The sequence below is a fragment of the Camarhynchus parvulus genome, chromosome 1A, assembly GCF_901933205.1.
Source record: "Camarhynchus parvulus chromosome 1A, STF_HiC, whole genome shotgun sequence".
Taxonomy (NCBI): Eukaryota; Metazoa; Chordata; class Aves; order Passeriformes; family Thraupidae; genus Camarhynchus; species Camarhynchus parvulus.
The window spans coordinates 69,902,338-69,920,584 of record NC_044586.1 but is presented as its reverse complement, the minus strand read 5'-3'; the positions used below and the strand labels follow the sequence as shown (position 1 = coordinate 69,920,584).

Below are 18,247 nucleotides of genomic sequence, written 5' to 3'. Positions count from 1 at the left end.
ACCTGCAGAATTTCCAGGGCATTTCACAGGCTGGAAAATTCCCACGGAATCTCCCAAACTGGAGCATTCCCGAATCATCCCCCCAGACTGGAGAATTCCCACAGCGCATCCCAGACTGGAGAATTCCCATGGAATCCCCCAACCTGCAGAATTTCCAGGGCATTTCCCAGACTGGAAAATTCCCACGGAATGTTCCAAACTGGAGAATTCCCACGGCATTTCCAGGAATGGAAAATTCCCGCAGCGTTTTCCAAACTGAAGCATTCCCAAGTCATCTCCCAAACCGGAGAATTCCCGGGGCGCTTCCCAGACTGGAGAATTCCCAAATCATTTCCCGAACTGGAGAATTCCCAGGGCAAGAGGGAACAGGAGGTTCCAGCTCTGCCGAGTGCTCCAGATTCCAAGGAAAATGTGGATGAGCCTGGAATTCTCCTGGGAAGCTCCCACCCTTTCTCCTTCTGCACTGGGATCACCAAATCCCACCTCAACCCAGCCCAGCTTCCCACTGGGAATTCCACAGGAAAACCCCTCCACGAGCATCATTCCAACCCAAATCCCACCAAATTCCTTCCTTATTCCCATAAAACCCTGGGAAAAGGACACGAGCAGGAGCCATTCCCTGCTCCAACAAAATTCCTTAGCTCCTGCCGAACTTCCAAACCCAATTTCCAAACCAAATTTTTCCAAACCCAGATTCCCAAACCCAGTTTTCAAACCCTGATTTCCAAACCCAAATTCCAGCCCCAATTTTCAAACCCTGATTTCCAAACCCCAATTGCCAAACCAAATTCCCAAACCTCAATTTTTCCAAACCCCAATTTTTCCAAACCCCCATTTCCAAACCCCCATTTCCAACCCCAATTTCCAAACCCCAATTTTTCCAAACCCCAATTTTTCCAAACCCCAATTTTTCCAAACCCCAATTTTTCCAAACCCCAATTTTTCCAAACCCCAATTTCTAACCCAAATTTCCAAATCCCAGTTTCCAAACCCAATTTCCAAACCCCGGGAAGCTCCTGGCCGCGGGCGTGACCATCTGGACCTGCTGCTCAGGTTGGAATTAAATTGGAATTCTTCCCTGACCTATTTTTTATCCGGAGCTGATTCCCAGACTTTCCATTGCTCCTGACAGCTTTCCGTGTTGGTTTTCCTGCTCTTTTTTTTCAAAGGAAAATCACGGAGATGCTCAGTCCCAGGTGCAGATCCCAAGGGGAATTTAGGCCGCACCTTTGGAGGTCATTTATTCCCAAAATTTTTTCTTGGATTAATTCCATGACCTTGCAGGCAAAGGAATTCTCAGGCTCTTCCCAGAATCCTTCCCAACTTTTCTATCCCACCCCATATTCCCAGTTCTGGCTGTCAGGAATAGGGAGCTGGGGAAAAAAAAAGACAGGAGAAAGGATTTTTGGGATTGAGCCAAGCTCAATTCCTGCTGCAAATTCTGGAAGAACTGACCCCTGTTTTCCTCCATTTCAGTGTTTTTATGGAATTCCAGGAATTTGGGTGGGAAAGGACCTTAAATCCCATCCAATCCCACCCCTTCCCACAATCCCAGGCTGCTCCAACCCCGGACATTCAAAGAATCCAGGGGCAGCCACAGGGAATTTTCTGGGAATTCTGCACCAGTCCCTCCCAGGCAGGAATTTTTCCCTGATTTTTTTTTTTCCCAGCTGCTGATCCCATGAGTCCATTCCTTTGTGCTGGGAATTCCCACTGCTCCCTCCATTGGCAGCTCTGGATCCGTAAATTCCTCAGGATAATCCAAGGAAATGCAACAAGTGTGGATTTTATTCCTGATCCAAACCCACTTTTCCCTGGAATTTCTCCCTGGGGACATGGGAAGGATGGGAAAGGTGATCCGAAGGACCAAAATTCCCAAAATATTCCTTAAAAAAGCAAGTCCAACCAGAACAACACCCGCTTTGCTCCTATTCCCAGAGGATTTTCCCTCCTTGCTCCAAATACCAGGATTCTGGGAATGAAATCCCTCAGGGATGCAAAAAGAGAAGAAAAGTCAGGATTTTATAGCAGAGCAAATCCAGGATAATTCCAGAGCTTGGGAATGTCAGCCAGGCTGGAAAAACAGCCTGAATCCCACAGGAATCTCTTGGACACTTCCAAGATCCAAAGTGGCAGCAGCTTCCATGGATGCAACACCGGGAAAATTCATGGATACAACACCAGAAAAATCCATTAATTCCCCCCACCAGTCCATCCTTGGGATCCCCAGGAAAGGAAAAAAAAAAAAACAGGGAAAACCGGGAAAAATCCAACTCACCAACATCGGACTCTTTGTGGGTTTTGATGATTTCCGCCAGCTCAAAATTCCCTGCAATGATAGCCACCTGGAAAAGAGCCGGAAAAGCGGGATGAGCAGCTCCGGAGCTTCCATATGGATGGGAACAGCTGCTTTCCGTGCGGGGAAGCCAAGGATTCTTCTGCCTCGGATCATCCGGGAATTCCGAGGTGCCAATGCCTTCCCAGGACAGTGCCCAGAGAGGGTTTGGGTGGCCCTGGCTCGGGGACAATCCCTGCCCCCTGGAATTCCCAGGTTCCAGCCAGGAATTCACCCCAAATCCTGGAATGATCCCAGGGTGTTGGGTTTGGATCCTGGGTAAAATCGTGGGATTTGGAAGAGGTTTGGGATCAGCCAGTCCAGCTGAATGGGTCACTGACCGTGTTCCCCAAGGGCCACATCCAAAGGATTTGGGGACATTTCCAGGGATTGGGAATGCCCTGGGCAGCCTGTTCCTGATGGGAGGGGATTTCCCAGCAGACAAATTCCCAAATCCCCAAATCCTCAGATCCCCAAATCTCAAATCTCAAAATCCCCAAGTCCTTGATTCCCTAAATCCTCAAATTCCCAAGTCCCCAAATCACTAATTCTCCGAATCCCCAAATTCCCAAATCTCAAATCCTCAGGTCCCCAAATCCCCAGGTCCTTGAGCCCCCAAATTCCCAAATCCCCAAATCCTGAAGTCCTCAAGTCTCCAAGTCCCCAAATCCCCAAGTCCTCAATTCTCAAAGTGTCTAAATCCTCAAATCTCCAAATCCTGAAGTCCCAAAATCCCTAATTCTCCAAATCCCTGGTTCCCAATTTCCCTAAATCCCTAAACCTCCAAATCCCTAAATCCCCAAATCCTCAAATCTCCAAATCCCTAAATCCCCAAATCCTCAAACCTCCAAATCCCTAAATCCTCAAATCCCCAAACACTCAAATCCCTAAATCCCCAAATCCCCCAAGTATTCTGCTCCTCTTCCAAGGATTCTGCCCCTTTTGCAAGGATTCCCCTCTATCCCAAACATTCCCATCCCAAAAAACAACAACATCTTCCCCTTCCCACCTCCGTATCCCACAAAACCCCCACGTTCCCATCCTATTTACGGAATTCCATGCGCTTTTCCCTCACTCCTGCCCTGGCACTGAATGCTCATCCCAAATCCCGCCCCGGTGGGACAAATCCCACCTGGAAAAATCCCTGGATATCCATGGGATTCCCGGGAATTCTGCTCACCTGGAACGCCGTCTGGCTGTTGTAATTCCGGATTTCCTTGCTGGCGCCTCGGAAGAGGAGAACCCTGGCACAGCTTTCCTGGGGGAAAAAAAAACAAACAGGGAAAACGGGAATTAAATCAGGATCGGGAGCAACAGAGCCAGGAAATTCTTTGGGAAGAAGGAGGATGAGCGTTCCCTAAGGATTTGGTATTCCTGACCCTAAAGGGAGCAAGTTATGGAATCATGGAATTCCTGCATGGATTGGGTTGGAAGGGATCTTTGGGAACACCCAGATCCAAATCCCAAGGATTCTGTTCCTTCTCCCAGGATTCTCCTCCTTTTCCAAGGATTCTGCTCCTCTTCCAAGGATTCTCTCCCTTTTCGAAGGATTTTCCTCCCTTTCCAAAGATGCTGCCCTTTCTCCCAGGATTCTCCTCCTTTTCCAAGGAATTCTGCCTCTTTTCCAAGGATTTTTTCCCAGCAAAACATCTGGGGAATGGGATGGATTAAACCATGGAACGTTCTCTTGGGAAATCGCAAATCAGGCTGGGGTTCCAAGGAGGAACAGCCTCATCCTGGGACAGGGATGGATTCCATCTCTGGATTTGGGAATGGGGAGATCCAGGAGCATCCGGGGGCGGTGCCACCTCCCCCACAATGTCACTGTCCCCAAATCCCACAGATTCCACCATGGGATGACATGCGGAACCCAAAACTGGGGGCTCCAAGGAGGAACCTCATCCCAGGACAGGGATGGATTCCATCTCTGGATTTGGGAATGGGGAGATCCAGGAGTGTCCCGGGGTGGTGCCACCTCCCCTGCGGTGTCCCCTGTCCCCAAATCCCTTGGATTCAATCCTGGGACACAAACTCTGGAGCTATGAGGAGAAACAGCCTCAAACAGCTTTATCCAGGGACAGGAATGGATTCCACCCTCTGGATTTGGGAATGGGGAGATCCAGGATCATCCAGGGGTGGTGCCACCACCCCCCCACCCACAGTGTCCCCTGTCCCCAAATCCCCGGATTCAACCCTGGGACCCAAACTCTGGAGCTCCTGTGGAACCCAAAATCAGGGGCTCCAAGGAGGAACCTCATCCCAGGACAGCAATGGATTTCACCTCTGGATTTGGGAATGGAGAGCCAGGAGTTTGCTCTTGGTGTCTTGGGCTGGTGCCACCTCCCCTGCGGTGTCCCCTGTCCCCAAATCCCACAGACTGCACCACAGGATGTTCTCCTGTGGAACCCAAAATCAGGGGCTCCAAGGAGGAACCTCATCCCAGGACAGGGATGGATTTCACCTCTGGATTTGGGAATGGTGAGATCCTGGAGTGTCTGGGGGTGGTGCCACCTGTCCCCAAATCCCCTGGATTCAACCCTGGGACCCAAACTCTGGAGATCCTGTGGAACCCAAAATCAGGGGCTCCAATGAGGAACAGCCTCATCCCAGGACAGGGATGGATTCCACCCTCTGGATTTGGGAATGGGGAGATCCAGGAGCATCTGGAGGTGGTGCCACCTCGCCCGCGGTGTCCCCGTCCCTGTCCCACCTGGTTGTAGAGGGCGCAGATGTGCAGGGCGGTGTTTCCTGAGGCGTTCTGCGCCGTCATGTCGGCTCCGTAGAACAGGAGGTGCTCCAGGTGCTGCACGTGCCCGTAGCGGCAGGCCTGCTCCAGAAAACGCGGAAAAGCGGGAATCAGGGAGCGGCGGGAACCGGAGGAATCCTCCTCCCCCCCCCAAAAAAAAAATCCCCGCTGGATTCAGCCAGGGAATCTTCCATTCTGCGGGAATGGGCGTGGCTGCTCACAGCTCCACCTGGACACCCGTGGGATAAATCAGCTCTGGATCAATGGGAAAAGTTTGGATCATCCCGGATCTGGAGGTTTCTCCAGCTGGGTGGTGGCTCGGGATGAACTCAGTGCCCCAAATCTGTGGAAAATTGGGAGGTTCTCCTCCAGGTTTGGTCCATCCTGGGATTCAGGGATCAGCCAGGGAGGATGGAGGCAGCAGGGAGTGTTGGATCCATAAACTGGGATCACAGGACACATCCCTGGATTTTCTATCCCCAGCTGGGTGTTGTGGGAGACATTCCAATGGGATCCCATCCCTCCTTCTCCCAAAGGATCGGGAAGCACAAGGCTCAGGATTCCTGACTCCCAATCCAAGTGTTTCTCCTTGGAGAAAGGGGATTCCACGTGGAAAACAGGGATAGGCACAACTGGGATTTGGATCCGGGATCCCAAAGTGTTCTCCTTGGAGCCAGCCATCCTTCGGGAAGATCCCAACCACAGGGAGAGGCCAGAAAATCTGGGATGGAGGCAGAACTGGCCCCATCCAGCCATCAATCCCAGAGATGGGACAACCCCATCCATGGACAGCATTCCCAGAGTCCAGCCCTCTGCCCAGGCATGGAGTGATTCCATCCACAGGTACCAGGAGAGCATTCCTGTAACAGGAGAGGTGGGCTGGATCCCATCCCACCTGGTGGATCTCCATCCATGGACACCAGGGGAGCATTCCCATAGTCAAGCCCTAGACCTCAGGCATGGAACCATCCTATCCACGAGCACCAGGAGAACATTCCCCCTGCTGGATCCCATCCCTGTGGATCCTGTCTCTGCAGATCCCATCTCTGTGCATCCCATCCCACCTGGTGGATCTCCACCAGGACAGCACTCCCACAGTCCAGCCCTCAATCCCAGGGATGGAATCATCCCATCCATGAGCACCAGGAGAACATTCCTGTGGCCAGATCCCAGCCCTGTGGATCCTGTCACACCTGGTGGATCTCCTGCCCTCCACCCCCTGGTGGATCTCTATCCACGGGCGCCAGGAGAACATTCCCAGAGTGCAACCTCAGGGATGGAACCACCTTATCCATGGCCACCAGGAGAACATTCCCATGGCTGGATCCCATCCCCATGGATCCCATGGCACCTGGTGGATCTCCATCCATGGGCACCAGGAGAACGTTCCCATGGCTGGATCCCATCCCTGTGGATCCCAAGGCACCTGGTGGATCTCCATCCATGGCACCAGGAGAACATTCCCAGAGCCCAACCCTCAACCCCAGGGATGGAACGATCCCATCCATGAGCACCAGGAGAACATTCCTGTGGCCGGACTCCATCCCTGCAGATCCTGCTGCACCTGGTGGATCTCCTGCCCTCCACCACCTGGTGGATCTCTATCCATGGGCACCAGGAGAACATTCCTACAGTGCAGTCCTCAATCCCAGGGATGGAACCACCCCATCCATGGCCATCAGGAGAACATTCCCATGGCTGGATCCCCTCCCCACGGATCCCGCCGCACCTGGTGGATCTCCTGCCAGCCGTTCTCGTCCACGCAGCCCAGGCGGGCGTAGTCGTGCAGCAGCAGCTCGCAGCAGTAGGGGTCCCCCCCGACCATGGCACTGTGGTACAGCGGGGTCAGCCCCCGGCTGTCCTTGTAATCCGGGGATGCTCCCAGATCCAGCAGCGTCTGCCCGGGAAACAGGGAACAGCCCCGTGGGAATGGGAACGGTCCCTTGGGAATGGGAACGGTCCCTTGGGAACGGGAACAGTTCCTTGGGAATGGGAATGGTTCCTTGGGAATGGGAATGGTTCCTTGGGAACGGAAACGGTTCCTTGGGAATGAGAACATCCCTTTGGGAATGGGAAATGGTCCCTTGGGAATGGGAACGGTCCCTTGGGAAGGGGGAACATTCCCTTGGGAAGGGGGAATGGTCCCTTGGGAAGGGGGAACTGTCCCTTGGGAAGAGGGAATGTCCCCTTGGAATGGGGAATGGTCCCATGGAAACAGGGAACAGTCCCATGGGAGTGGGAACATCCACTTGGGAACAGGAACACACCCTTGAGAACGGGGAACAGTCCCTTGGGAATGGGGAACAGTCCCATGGAAACAGGGGATGATCCCAGGGAAACAGGAAATGGTCCCTTGGGATGGGGGTATGGTCACCTGGGAATGGGGAATGGTCCCTTGTGAATGGGATCATCCCATTGGGAATGAGAAAGGTCCCTTGGGAATGGGGAATGGTCCCATGGAAAAGGGGATGGTCCCTTGGGAAGGGAGAACGGTTGCTTGGGAACAGGGAACATCCCCTTGGGAAGCGTTGGGATGAGGCAATCACGGCATGTCTGTGGGGAGAGGGCTGGAGGGAAATGGGGGGAGGGAGGGCAAAAAAAGGAGGGAAAAAAAAGGAGGGAAAATCTGGGAAGGGGAGAGGAAAAGGGAGGGAAAGAGCAGAAGGAGGGAGGGACAGAGGAGAAAAGGAAAATCTGGGAAAGAGGAGGGAGGGAGAAAAGGAGAGAGGGAAGGAGGGGAGGAAGGAGCGAAGAGGGAGGGAGGGAAGGAAGGGAAAGAAGGGAAAGAAGGAAAAGAAGGGGAAGGAGAAGAAGGGAAAAAAGGAAAAGGGAAAGGGAAAGGAAAAGGGAAAGGGAAAAAAGGAAAGGGAAAGGCTGAAATGAGGATGGAAAACCCCGGCACTGACCAGCAGGGCCGCGTGATTCCGGCACCTCACGGCTTTGTGCAGCGCCGTCATTCCCTCGCGGGTGCGGAAATCCAGGTGGGCTCCACCGTTCCGGAGCGCCTTGATCATCTCGGCGCTGAGCTCCAGCTGCGCTGCCGCCGTCAGCGGGCACTCTGGGAGTGAGGGAGATCCATGGAATGCCCAGCACATCCACGGGATCCACTGGAATGTGGATCTCACTTCCAGCTGGAAGCGCCCACCGAGATCTCCTTGGGGTTCGGGATTGGATCCATGGGAATGGGAATGGAGGCTGAATTTGGGAGCTGCTGGCTCCCCAGGCATTCCCAAGGATCTCCTGAGCAGCGGGAGTGGGAATTGGATGGAAAATTCCAGGATTAGGCAACAACAGCGAAGCAGCCAAAGTATCTTGGGAATGGGATCTGGGAAACCATGGATTGTTCTTGGCCCCTTGGGAATTCCCAAATCTGGTGCTACCAATGGAAAAATCCTCATCCTGGGATACGGGGTAGATTCCAATCAGGAGAGCCTCTGGATGCTCCCAACTTTCCTTGAGGTTGTTGCTACAAATCCCACAGACCCTGCTGCTGGGAATCCCAAGGATTCCAGGATTCCCTCATTCCCTTGGGATGCAGATGGGATTCCCAGAGGAGAGTGGGAATTGTAAAATTTAAGGAATGCCACAGGAGTGGGTCTGGAAACCCCATGGATACAAAAGGGAGAAGGAAAGGCTGGAATTCCGTGTCCACGGCCAGTTTGTCCCGGCAGGAAATCATGGAAAAGGGGCTGGAATTAAGGAATGCCCGAGGTCCAGAGTGGAAAGGGGGTCAGGCCTTGGCAGGGGCTGCCCAGGGAGCTTTGGACTCTCCATCCCTGGAGGTGTCCAAGGAATTCCTGGATGTGGCACTCGGGGCTCCAGTGGGTTTCAGGCCCAGCTTGGACTGGGTGACCTTGGAATTCTTTCCCAACCTCAGTAATTCCATGAGTTGGAGAACGGACTTTCCAAGGTCATCTCATCCCTATCCCTGGGATCATTCCCACCCCATTCCAAGGGCAGGGACAACCCCACCATCCCAGGTGCTCCAGCCCCAGTGCCCAGCCTGGCCTTGGGCACTGCCAGGGATGCAGGGGCAGCCCCAGCTGCTCTGGCAATCCCAGCCCAGCCAGGAATTCCTCATTGCCAAGATGCCATCCATGCCTGCCCTCTGGCAGTGGGAGCCATTCCCTGGGTGCTGTCCCTGCAGGCCTTGGCCCCAGTCCCTCTGCAGCTCTCCTGGAGCCCCCGCAATGTGCTGGAGGCTCTCCCTGGATCCTCCCCTTCTCCAGGAGAACATTCCCAGTTTTCCAAGCCTGGCTCCAGGTCCCTTTCCCTCCCCCATTCCCAATTCCCACAGCAATTTTTCCCCTACATAATTTCAGGGATTTTGAATCCTCCTTTGTAATTCCAACGTTTCCCTGGGCTCCTCTCCCTCTCCCACTGTCCCTCGTTAAACATCCAAGGATTGTTTCGTCCCTCTTTTCTCCGGCAAAATCATCCCTGGGGTTTGCCTTTCATTCCAGAACAACGAAAAGTTCTCCTGGATCCAGGGTTCTTTTCATTCCCACTTTTTCAATGTCCCCACAGGTAGCAACTGTGAATTTTTTTGGCTTTTTCATCCCTTTCAAATCCCGGGAATCTTTCCTGGAATATCTTCCCAGCAACTGCAAAACGGGAACAGCCTCAAACAGGGCTGGAATTGCTTCCCAAGGTGGATTTTCCTGTATTTTTCCATCCAAGAAGAGCTCGGAAAATGGGAATAAATCCTCGGCACAGCTTAAAACCTTTCACAAAATCCACTGAAATGAAGATTCCCCAAGTTTGGGATCCATGGGATCAGCTCAGGGTGTCCCAGGAAGCTCAGGGGATTTTATGGCTCATCCCAGTTATTCCCAGCCCATTTACAGGATTCATCCTCGCACAGGAGTATTTTCCCAATCTTTTTCATCCCAGTCATTCCCAGGCCATTTATCGGATTAAATCCTGCACGAAAGCATTTTTCCAAGCAGGAATGATTCAATCCCAGTTATTCCCAGTCCGTTTGTGGGATTAATCCCTGCAGGAAACCATTTTTCCCAGCAGGATTTTCCAGTTTTCCATGGGGCGCTTCCCATGGGATCCCCAAGGATCCACTCCCAAAAATTCCAACAGGAAAAGTGCTGGCTCATTCCTGGCTTATTCCCGCCCTGCTCTTCCAGCATCCAGCCCAGAATTCCTGGGAAATGCACGGGAAGACAACCAACATTCCCAAAAATCCCCAAAGCTCCCAATCCTGGAATTTCAGAGAGATTCCAATCCCTTCATCCAACAGCAGCTAGGATTGGAAACGGGAACAGGAAGGGAAAATATTCTAAGAGGATGAACGTGGGATTGCATCCCAGTGAACCCCAAAAGGGATTGGGAAGGGAAGAGCTATCCCTAAGGAATGCCAAATCCCCAAAATCCCCTGAAAAGTGGGAATTGCGCCGCAAGACCCAAAAAACAACTGGGATAGAGCGGGAAAAATTCCAGAGGAAAGGCTGGAGGAATTGCGGGAAGGAATTGGGAATGTTGAGCTGATTCCTTCCGGGAAGCGCTCCCGAATCCCGAGGAAAACATGGAACTGACCTCCGGTGTCGGGATCATGGAAGTTGGGATCCAGCCCCTTTTCCAGCAGCCGGCAAACCTTCTCCGAGTTCAGCATCTGCACGTATTCCATGAATTTCTTCAGGTTCGCCTGGATTCGGGAAAAAACGTTAACATCCCGAAATTCCGGGAAAAGCCACTGGGGAGCATGCCCATCCCAAAAATCCATGGAAAATCGCGATAACAGGACTGAATTCCATCAGGATGGGACACAAATCCACATGGAAATGTCAGGAACCGAGGGGAAAATTTGGGAAGAGCTCCAAGGAAATGGAGAAGGTGAAGCCGGATTTCACATCCAAGGAAAAAATTCCAATTCCAACATTTCCTGCCTTAATTCCATATGGAAAAATGATTCTTTTTAGAAGAGATGAATTCCAAAAATGCTGCATTTCCATTTTTGTTTGGATGATTTCCAGTTGAAAAATTGGGAAAAAGCCTTGGAAATGCCAAGCAGGATGAGGAAAAGGTTTGGAAGGGAATTTGGGAATTCGGGAATGCTTTGGGCTGGATGGGAGCTTAAAAATCCCATCCCATTCCAAGGGCATGGGCTCCTCCCACCATCCCAGGTTATTCCAACAATTCCAGGGATGAGGCAGCTGCAGATTCCTTGGAATTGCCGGATCATCCCATGGGAATTCAGGCTGCTGGTGCCTTCCCTCTATCCCAAATTTTGGGGTTGGAATTTTGTTCCTCCAAGCCAGAATTCCCAAAGATTCGCCTCGAATTCCCAAATTGTTGGGATTTTTCCTGCTCTTTCTGGCTGGGTGAAGTCATTATTAAATTCCTAGATTCCAGGAATTGCTGAGGCAGGAATGGCTCCGGTGGGAAAATCCCAGCTCCCACATTCCCAGATTTCCAGACTTTTCATTGGAGGATTTTTTTTTTTTGGAGCTTATTCCAAGCCGGGAAAAGTCCTGGAAAATCCCAAGAGCTGGAATTCAGGCCGGCCGTGCCCTTGGAGCTGGGAGAGGCCGGAGCAAATCCATGGATCCGCCTCCCGCTGCCAGGCAGCAGCAAATGGATTCATTGATCCCACAGAAACAGGGAATTATGGATTTGGTGCCGCGCCAGGACAACGCGGAGCCTCTGGAATTGCACAACTCCTCCCAACGGGAATCTCCAGAGCCACGGCACCGGGAATCCTGGAATGGTTTGGGTGGGAAGGAACCTCAGATCCCATCCCAATCCCGTCCCGTTCCAAGGGCAGGGACTCCAGGAAGGGTCTCCCTTCCCTTTTCCATCCCAAACTTCCATAAAAATCCCTCGGGGTGGATTCTGAGTGTCCCAAATCCCAGAATGGTTTGGGTGGGAAGGGACCTTCAACCCCATCCCATTCCAATCCCACCATCCCAGGCTGCTCCAACCTTTCCTTGGATATTCCAGGGATCCAGAGCAGCCCCAGCTGCTCTGGCAGTTCCAGCCCAGCCAGGAATTCCTTCCCAAAATCCCACCCTGATCTCCCTTTTCCAGGGAATCCCATCCATCCCTTTGAATCCCAGAAAATCCAACATTTCCCTGCCCGAGGAACCAGACAGAGCCACAAATCCCAGGAAAGCCCCACCCCGGGACACAGAGGCAGCGCCTCTACTTTTCCAAGGAAAACCTCAATATTAAACACAAGGAAGAGCAGGAATTCCCAGGAACTGAAGCAGGAATTCCCAGGAACTGAAGCAGGAATTCCCAGGAACTGAAGCAGAAACCCCCCAGAAGCTGAGGCAGGAATTCCCAGAAACTGAAGCAGAAATTCTCGGGAACCAAAGCAGAAATTCCCAGGATTTGAAGCAGAGACCCCAGAGAAACCACAGCAGGAATTCCCCAAAAAAACTGAAGCAGGAATTCTCAGAAACTGAAGGAAAAATTCCCAGAAACTGAAGCAGAAATTCACAGAAACCAAAGCAGGAATTCCCCAGGAATTAAAAGAGGAATTCCCAAAAAAACAAAGCAGGAATTCCCAGGAACTGAAACAGAATTCCCCAGAATCTGAAGCAGAAATTCCCCAGATTTAAAGGAGAAATTCCCAGAAACTGAAACTGGAATGCCATAGGAATTGAAACCAGAATTCCCCAGCTCCCAAACCTCATGGAACCTCTGTGCTGAATTCCAGCCGTTCCCCGGATGACCCCATTCTGGGAATGATCCCTGCCCGTTATCCCAATGTTCCCATGGAATCCCTGTGCTGAATTCCAGCCCCATTCCTGGCTCAGGGAATGATCCCTGCCCATTATCCCGATGTTCCCATGGAATCCCCGTGCTGAATTCCAGCCATTCCCTGGACGATCCCATTCCGGGAACAATCCCTGCCCGTTATCCCAATATTCCCAAGAAATCCTCGTGCTGAATTCCAGGTGTTCCCTGGACGACCCCATTCTGGGAATGATCCCTGCCCGTTATCCCAGTATTCCCAGGGAATCCCCGTGCTGAATTCCAGCCCCATTCCCAGCTCAGGGAATGATCCCTGCCTTTATCCCAATATTCCCAAGAAATCCCTGTGCTGAATTCCACCCGTTCCCTAGATGACCCCATTCCAGGAATGATCCCTGCCTGTTATCCCAATGTTCCCATGGAATCCCCGTGCTGAATTCCAGCCCCATTCCCAGCTCAGGGGTCAATTCCCAGCTCCAGGAATGACCCCTGCCCGTTATCCCGACGTTCCCCGGATCCGGTACCGTTCCCGAGGCTCTCCGGGTGTCCCGGTGTCCCCGCGCCAGCCAGGATCCCATCCCTGCTCCCGCTCCCTCTGCATCCAGCTCCAATCCCAGCTTTTCCCGGGAAAGGTCGATCCATGCCCGCTGTGCCGGCATCGCTCCAACGGGCACGGAATGAGGATGGATTGGCCGGAATTGTCCCTTTGGCTCCTACCCGGCATTCCCAAATATGCAAGGGACTGGAAAAGCCCAAGAAATGCCACAAAATCCCACGGGCTCTGGAAAGGCAGCAGCCCAGGGGAAAGGGAAAGGGGGAAAAGAAGGAGGGAAAAAAGGAGGGGGAAGGGGGGAAAGAGCAAAAAAGGGCAAAGAAGGGAAAAGAAGGGCAAAAAAGAGAAAAAAAGGAGAAAAAAGGAGAAAAAGAGGGAAAAATGAGGAAAAAAAGAGGGAAAAATGAGAAAAAAAGAGGGAAAAAGAGGAAAAAAGAGAAAAAAGAGGAAAAAGAGGAAAAAGAGAAAAAAGAGGAAAAAAGAAAAAAAGAAAAAAAGAGAAAAATAAGAAAAAGAGGAAAAAGAGGAAAAAGAGGAAAAAGAGGAAAAAGAGAAAAAGAGAAAAAAGGAGAAAAAAGGAGAAAAAAGGAGAAAAAAGGAGAAAAAAGGAGAAAAAAGGAGAAAAAAAAGAGAAAAAGGAAAGCTCCTTCCCAAAATTCCACAGGCTTGGGACAAGTAGCAGAAGGAAGAGGGAAAAGGGAGAAGGAAGAGAAATCCCCGATCCTGGATTTCAGCACCCCACGAATGCTCTTCCAGCTCTATCCCACCCCATGGAATAAAATCCATGGAATTCTGGATAAAATCCAATAAAATCCAAGGAAATCTCCCAGACTGTTCCTATTCTGGTTTTGGCACCGGGAATGCTGGCATTCCTTGGAATATCCTGGAATTCTGGAGCCGTAGTGGTTTCCCAGGTGAATTCCATGAGAATTCCATGGGAATTCCAGGCTCAGCACCGCTCCCATTCCAGTTTTGGCACTGCTTTTGTTGACTGCTGGGATTCCTTGGAATATCCCGGAATTCCGGGTTGGAGCGGTTTCCCAGGGTTTTCCAGGTGAATTCCGTGGGAATTCCGTGGGAATTCCGTGGGAATTCTGCGGGATTGGGGCTCACCTTGGTGTGCAGCTTGGCGAACTGCTTGTCATCCAGCAGGGGCTGGGAATACACGCGGCGCTTGTAGCGGAACTGCCGAGATAAGAGATAAGAGATTGATAAGAGATAAGAGATTGATATCATCTAATGGACAAGAGATAAATGTGAGATAAGAGATAGGAGATGAACAGAGACACGAGAGAAGTGCATATGAGATGAGGGATAAGAGATAAGAGAATATTTCATGAGATATGAGAGATAAATGGATATAAGATATGAGAGATAAATGAATACGAGATAAAGTAGATAAGAAGTAAACAAAGATAAGGGAAAAGAGATAAACAGAGATAAGAGCTAAATGAATATGAGATGAAAAAGATGATGGTAAAGATGAAAAAGATAAAGATAATAAAGAAGGTAAAGATAAAGGTAAAGATAAAGGTAAGAGAGAACAGATAAGAGACGTACAAAGATAAGAGATAACAGATAAATAAATATAAGGGTTAAGAGATAAAAAAGATAAGAGATGAGAGATAAGAGATGAATAAACATAAGATAAAAGAACAGACAAGTGAGAAAAAAGACATACAAATGTAAGAGGGAAAGATAAGAGATAAGAGAAGAGATAAGAGATAAGCATAGATAAGCATAGATAAAAGAGGAGAGATAAAATGTAAGAGATAAAATAATATTAGATAAGGGAAGAGAGATAAAAAGAGATAAGAGATAAAGGAATATGAGACAAAGACCATGGAGAAGAGATGAGAGACACACAGAGATAAGAGATAAGAGGGAAAGATAAGATATAAACAGAGATAACAAAGGAGATATAAGAGATAAGTGAATTTGAGATAAGGAGAAGACAGAAGAGATAAGAGACATACCAAGAAAAGAGGCAAGAGATAAGAGTTAAGAGATAAACAGAGATAAGATGTAAATTAATTTAACTTGATAAGAGACAATATATAGAAGGTAGTATGAGATAAAGATAAGAGATAAGGGACATACAAAGACAAGATATGAGAGGTAAACATAGATAAGAGATAGGAGATAAAGATGATATGAATCCTAAAATAAGAGATAAGAAATAAATGGAGATAAGATATGAGGTAAACAGAGATAAGAGAGGAGAGATAAGAGATAACAGAAAAATGAGTATGAGATAAAGGATAAGAGATAAAATAATATGAATGAGAAAGATAAGAGAGAAGAGATAAGAGACACAAAAATATATAGATTAATGGAGATAAGAGATAAAGGTTAAGAGATAAACAGAGATAAGCGAGACGAATGTGAGATAAAGGACAAGAGATGAAGATAAAAGATCGAGACAAGGGAGGAGACAAAAGAGACGCACAAAGATAAGGGATAATATTTATAACAAAATATAATAAAACAAAATTAAACAAAATAAAATAATAAAAAGGAATAAAAGGATATGAAATAAAATAAAATAAAACAAAACAAAACACAGGAATAAAATTAAATAAAATTAAATAAAATAAAATTGAATAAAATGAAATAAAATGAAATTAAATAAAACAAAACAAAATAAAGGAATAAAATGAAATACAAGAAAACTAAATAAAATAAAATATTTTTAAAGTAAAACAAAGTAACAAAAGTAAATGAAAATAAGATAAACAAAACAAAATAAATGAATAAAATAAAAAAACAAAATAAAATAAATAAAACTAAAAATAAATTAAATTAAAATAAAGTAACATAAAAGTAAATTGAAATAAGATAAACAAAACAAAATAAATGAATAAAATAAAATGAAGCAAAATAAATGAATAAAATAAAACCGAAAAAAACAAATAAAACCAAATAAACCAAATAAAACCAAATAAAACCAAATAAAACCAAATAAAACCAAATAAAATAAAATAAAATAAAACCAAATAAAATAAAATAAAAATAAAAAAATAAAATAAAATAAAACAAAATAAAACAAAACAAAAAATAAAATAAAATAAAATAAAATAAAATAAAATAAAAAAACAAAATAAAATAAAATAAAACAAAATAAAAATGAATAAAATTTAAACTGAATTAAGCACGCCACCCAGCCCCAGCCCCAGGCGCTGTCACCTCCAGGTAGGGCACGGGCGTGTCGGGGTTCAGCGGGTACTCCCGCAGCAGCCGCTCCTCGTCCAGGAACTTGCCGGCGCGGCCGTTGAAGGCGGGCTGGAAGAGGCCGTAGTTGAGCACATCCTTGAGGCTGTGGTTGAGCGTGCACAGGATGCGCTGCTTGGACACCCACACCGGCACGTCGGGGTTCAGCCGCAGACACTTCTGGGGACGGCACGGAACGCGGCATCAGCGCGGGGACAACGTCGGGAACGGGACGGGGTGGACATCGGGAGCGGTGGGGAAAGAGCGAGGGAAAGGGGGAATGGGGTTTGGAGTGGGTCAGAGCTATGGGAAATGAGGAATTCCCGAGGTTTTATGGATAAATTATTAAAATAACCCCCAAAATTTGGGTGTTCCCACTGTGAATTCCAAAGGGAAATCCGTAGGGAAAGAGAATGAAGCAGGAATCCAAGGAGTTCTCCAGGGGAATGAGGGAGCGAAACAAGGGCGATGGGGTTTGTGGGGAGCAGAGCTATGGGAAATGAGGAATTCCCGAGGTTTTATGGATAAATTGTTTTAAAAACTGCCAAAATTTGGGTGTTCACGCTGTTGATTCCAAAGGGAAATCCATAGGGAAAGAGAAGGATGAAGCAGGAATCCAAGGAGTTCTCCAGGGGAATGAGGGAAGGAAACAAGGGCGTGGGTAAACATCGGGAACACTGGGGAAAGAGCGAGGGAAAGGGGGAATGGGGTTTGTGGGGGGCAGAGCTATGGGAAATGAGGAATTCCCAAGGTTTTATGGATAAATTGTTTTAAAAGCCCCCAAAATTTGGGTGTTCCCACTGTTGATTCCAAAGGGAAATCCATAGGGAAAAAGAATGAAACAGGAAACCAAGGAGTTCTCCAGGGGAATGAGGGAATGAAACAAGGGCAATGGCTTTTGTGGGGGGCAGAGCTATGGGAAATGAGGAATTCCCGAGGTTTTATGGAGAAATTATTAAAAAAAAAAAATTGGGTGTTCCCACTGTGGACTCCAAAGGGGAATCCATGGGGAAATGGGGGAATGAGGGAGGGAAAGGGGGAGTTGGGGTTTGGGGGGACTCAGAGCTATGGGAAATGAGGAATTCCCAAGGTTTTATGGACAAATTATTTAAAAATAAAGAAAAAATTGGGTGTTCCCACTGTGAATTCCAAAGGGAAACAGAGGGAGAAAAAGGGAATGCGCCAGGTTCTCCAGGGAATGGGGGAATAAAGGAGGGAAAGGGGGGAGTTGGGGTTTTCGGGGTTCAGACCTATGGAAAAAACAGGAATTCCCAATTTTTCCGGGAAATGAGGAATTCCCAAGTTTACCTGATTTTTTAAATTAAAATATTAAGAAACAAAGGACGATGGATCCGTGTCCATCCCTGAGGAATAGCCACGCTCCGGACACGGATCTGGACATGGATCCAAACATGGATTTGGGGATGGATCCGGGCATGGATCCCAAATTGGATCCCAACACGGATTCCAGAATGGATTCCAACATGGATTCATAAATGGATCCCAACATGGATCCTGACATGGATCTGGGCATGGATTCGGGAATGAATCCAGACATGGATCCCAACATGGATCCTAACATGGATTTAGGAATGAATCCGGACATGAATCTGGGCATGAATCCTGACATGGATCCCAACATGGATCCCAACATGGATGTAGGAATGGATCTGGGCATGGATCCCAACATGGA

At 48.7% G+C, this 18,247-nt stretch overlaps 1 protein-coding gene across 1 annotated transcript in view; it reads right to left on the bottom strand.

Moving 5' to 3' along the window:
• Nucleotides 1-18,247, bottom strand: part of SHANK3 (SH3 and multiple ankyrin repeat domains 3) — a 127,392-nt gene that overhangs the window by 96,947 nt on the left and 12,198 nt on the right. Inside the window, 8 exon segments of the mRNA XM_030960634.1 lie at nucleotides 2,279-2,345; nucleotides 3,516-3,593; nucleotides 5,046-5,162; nucleotides 6,811-6,978; nucleotides 7,988-8,139; nucleotides 10,629-10,737; nucleotides 14,458-14,529; nucleotides 16,531-16,734. Coding sequence (XP_030816494.1) covers nucleotides 2,279-2,345; nucleotides 3,516-3,593; nucleotides 5,046-5,162; nucleotides 6,811-6,978; nucleotides 7,988-8,139; nucleotides 10,629-10,737; nucleotides 14,458-14,529; nucleotides 16,531-16,734 — 967 coding nt within the window.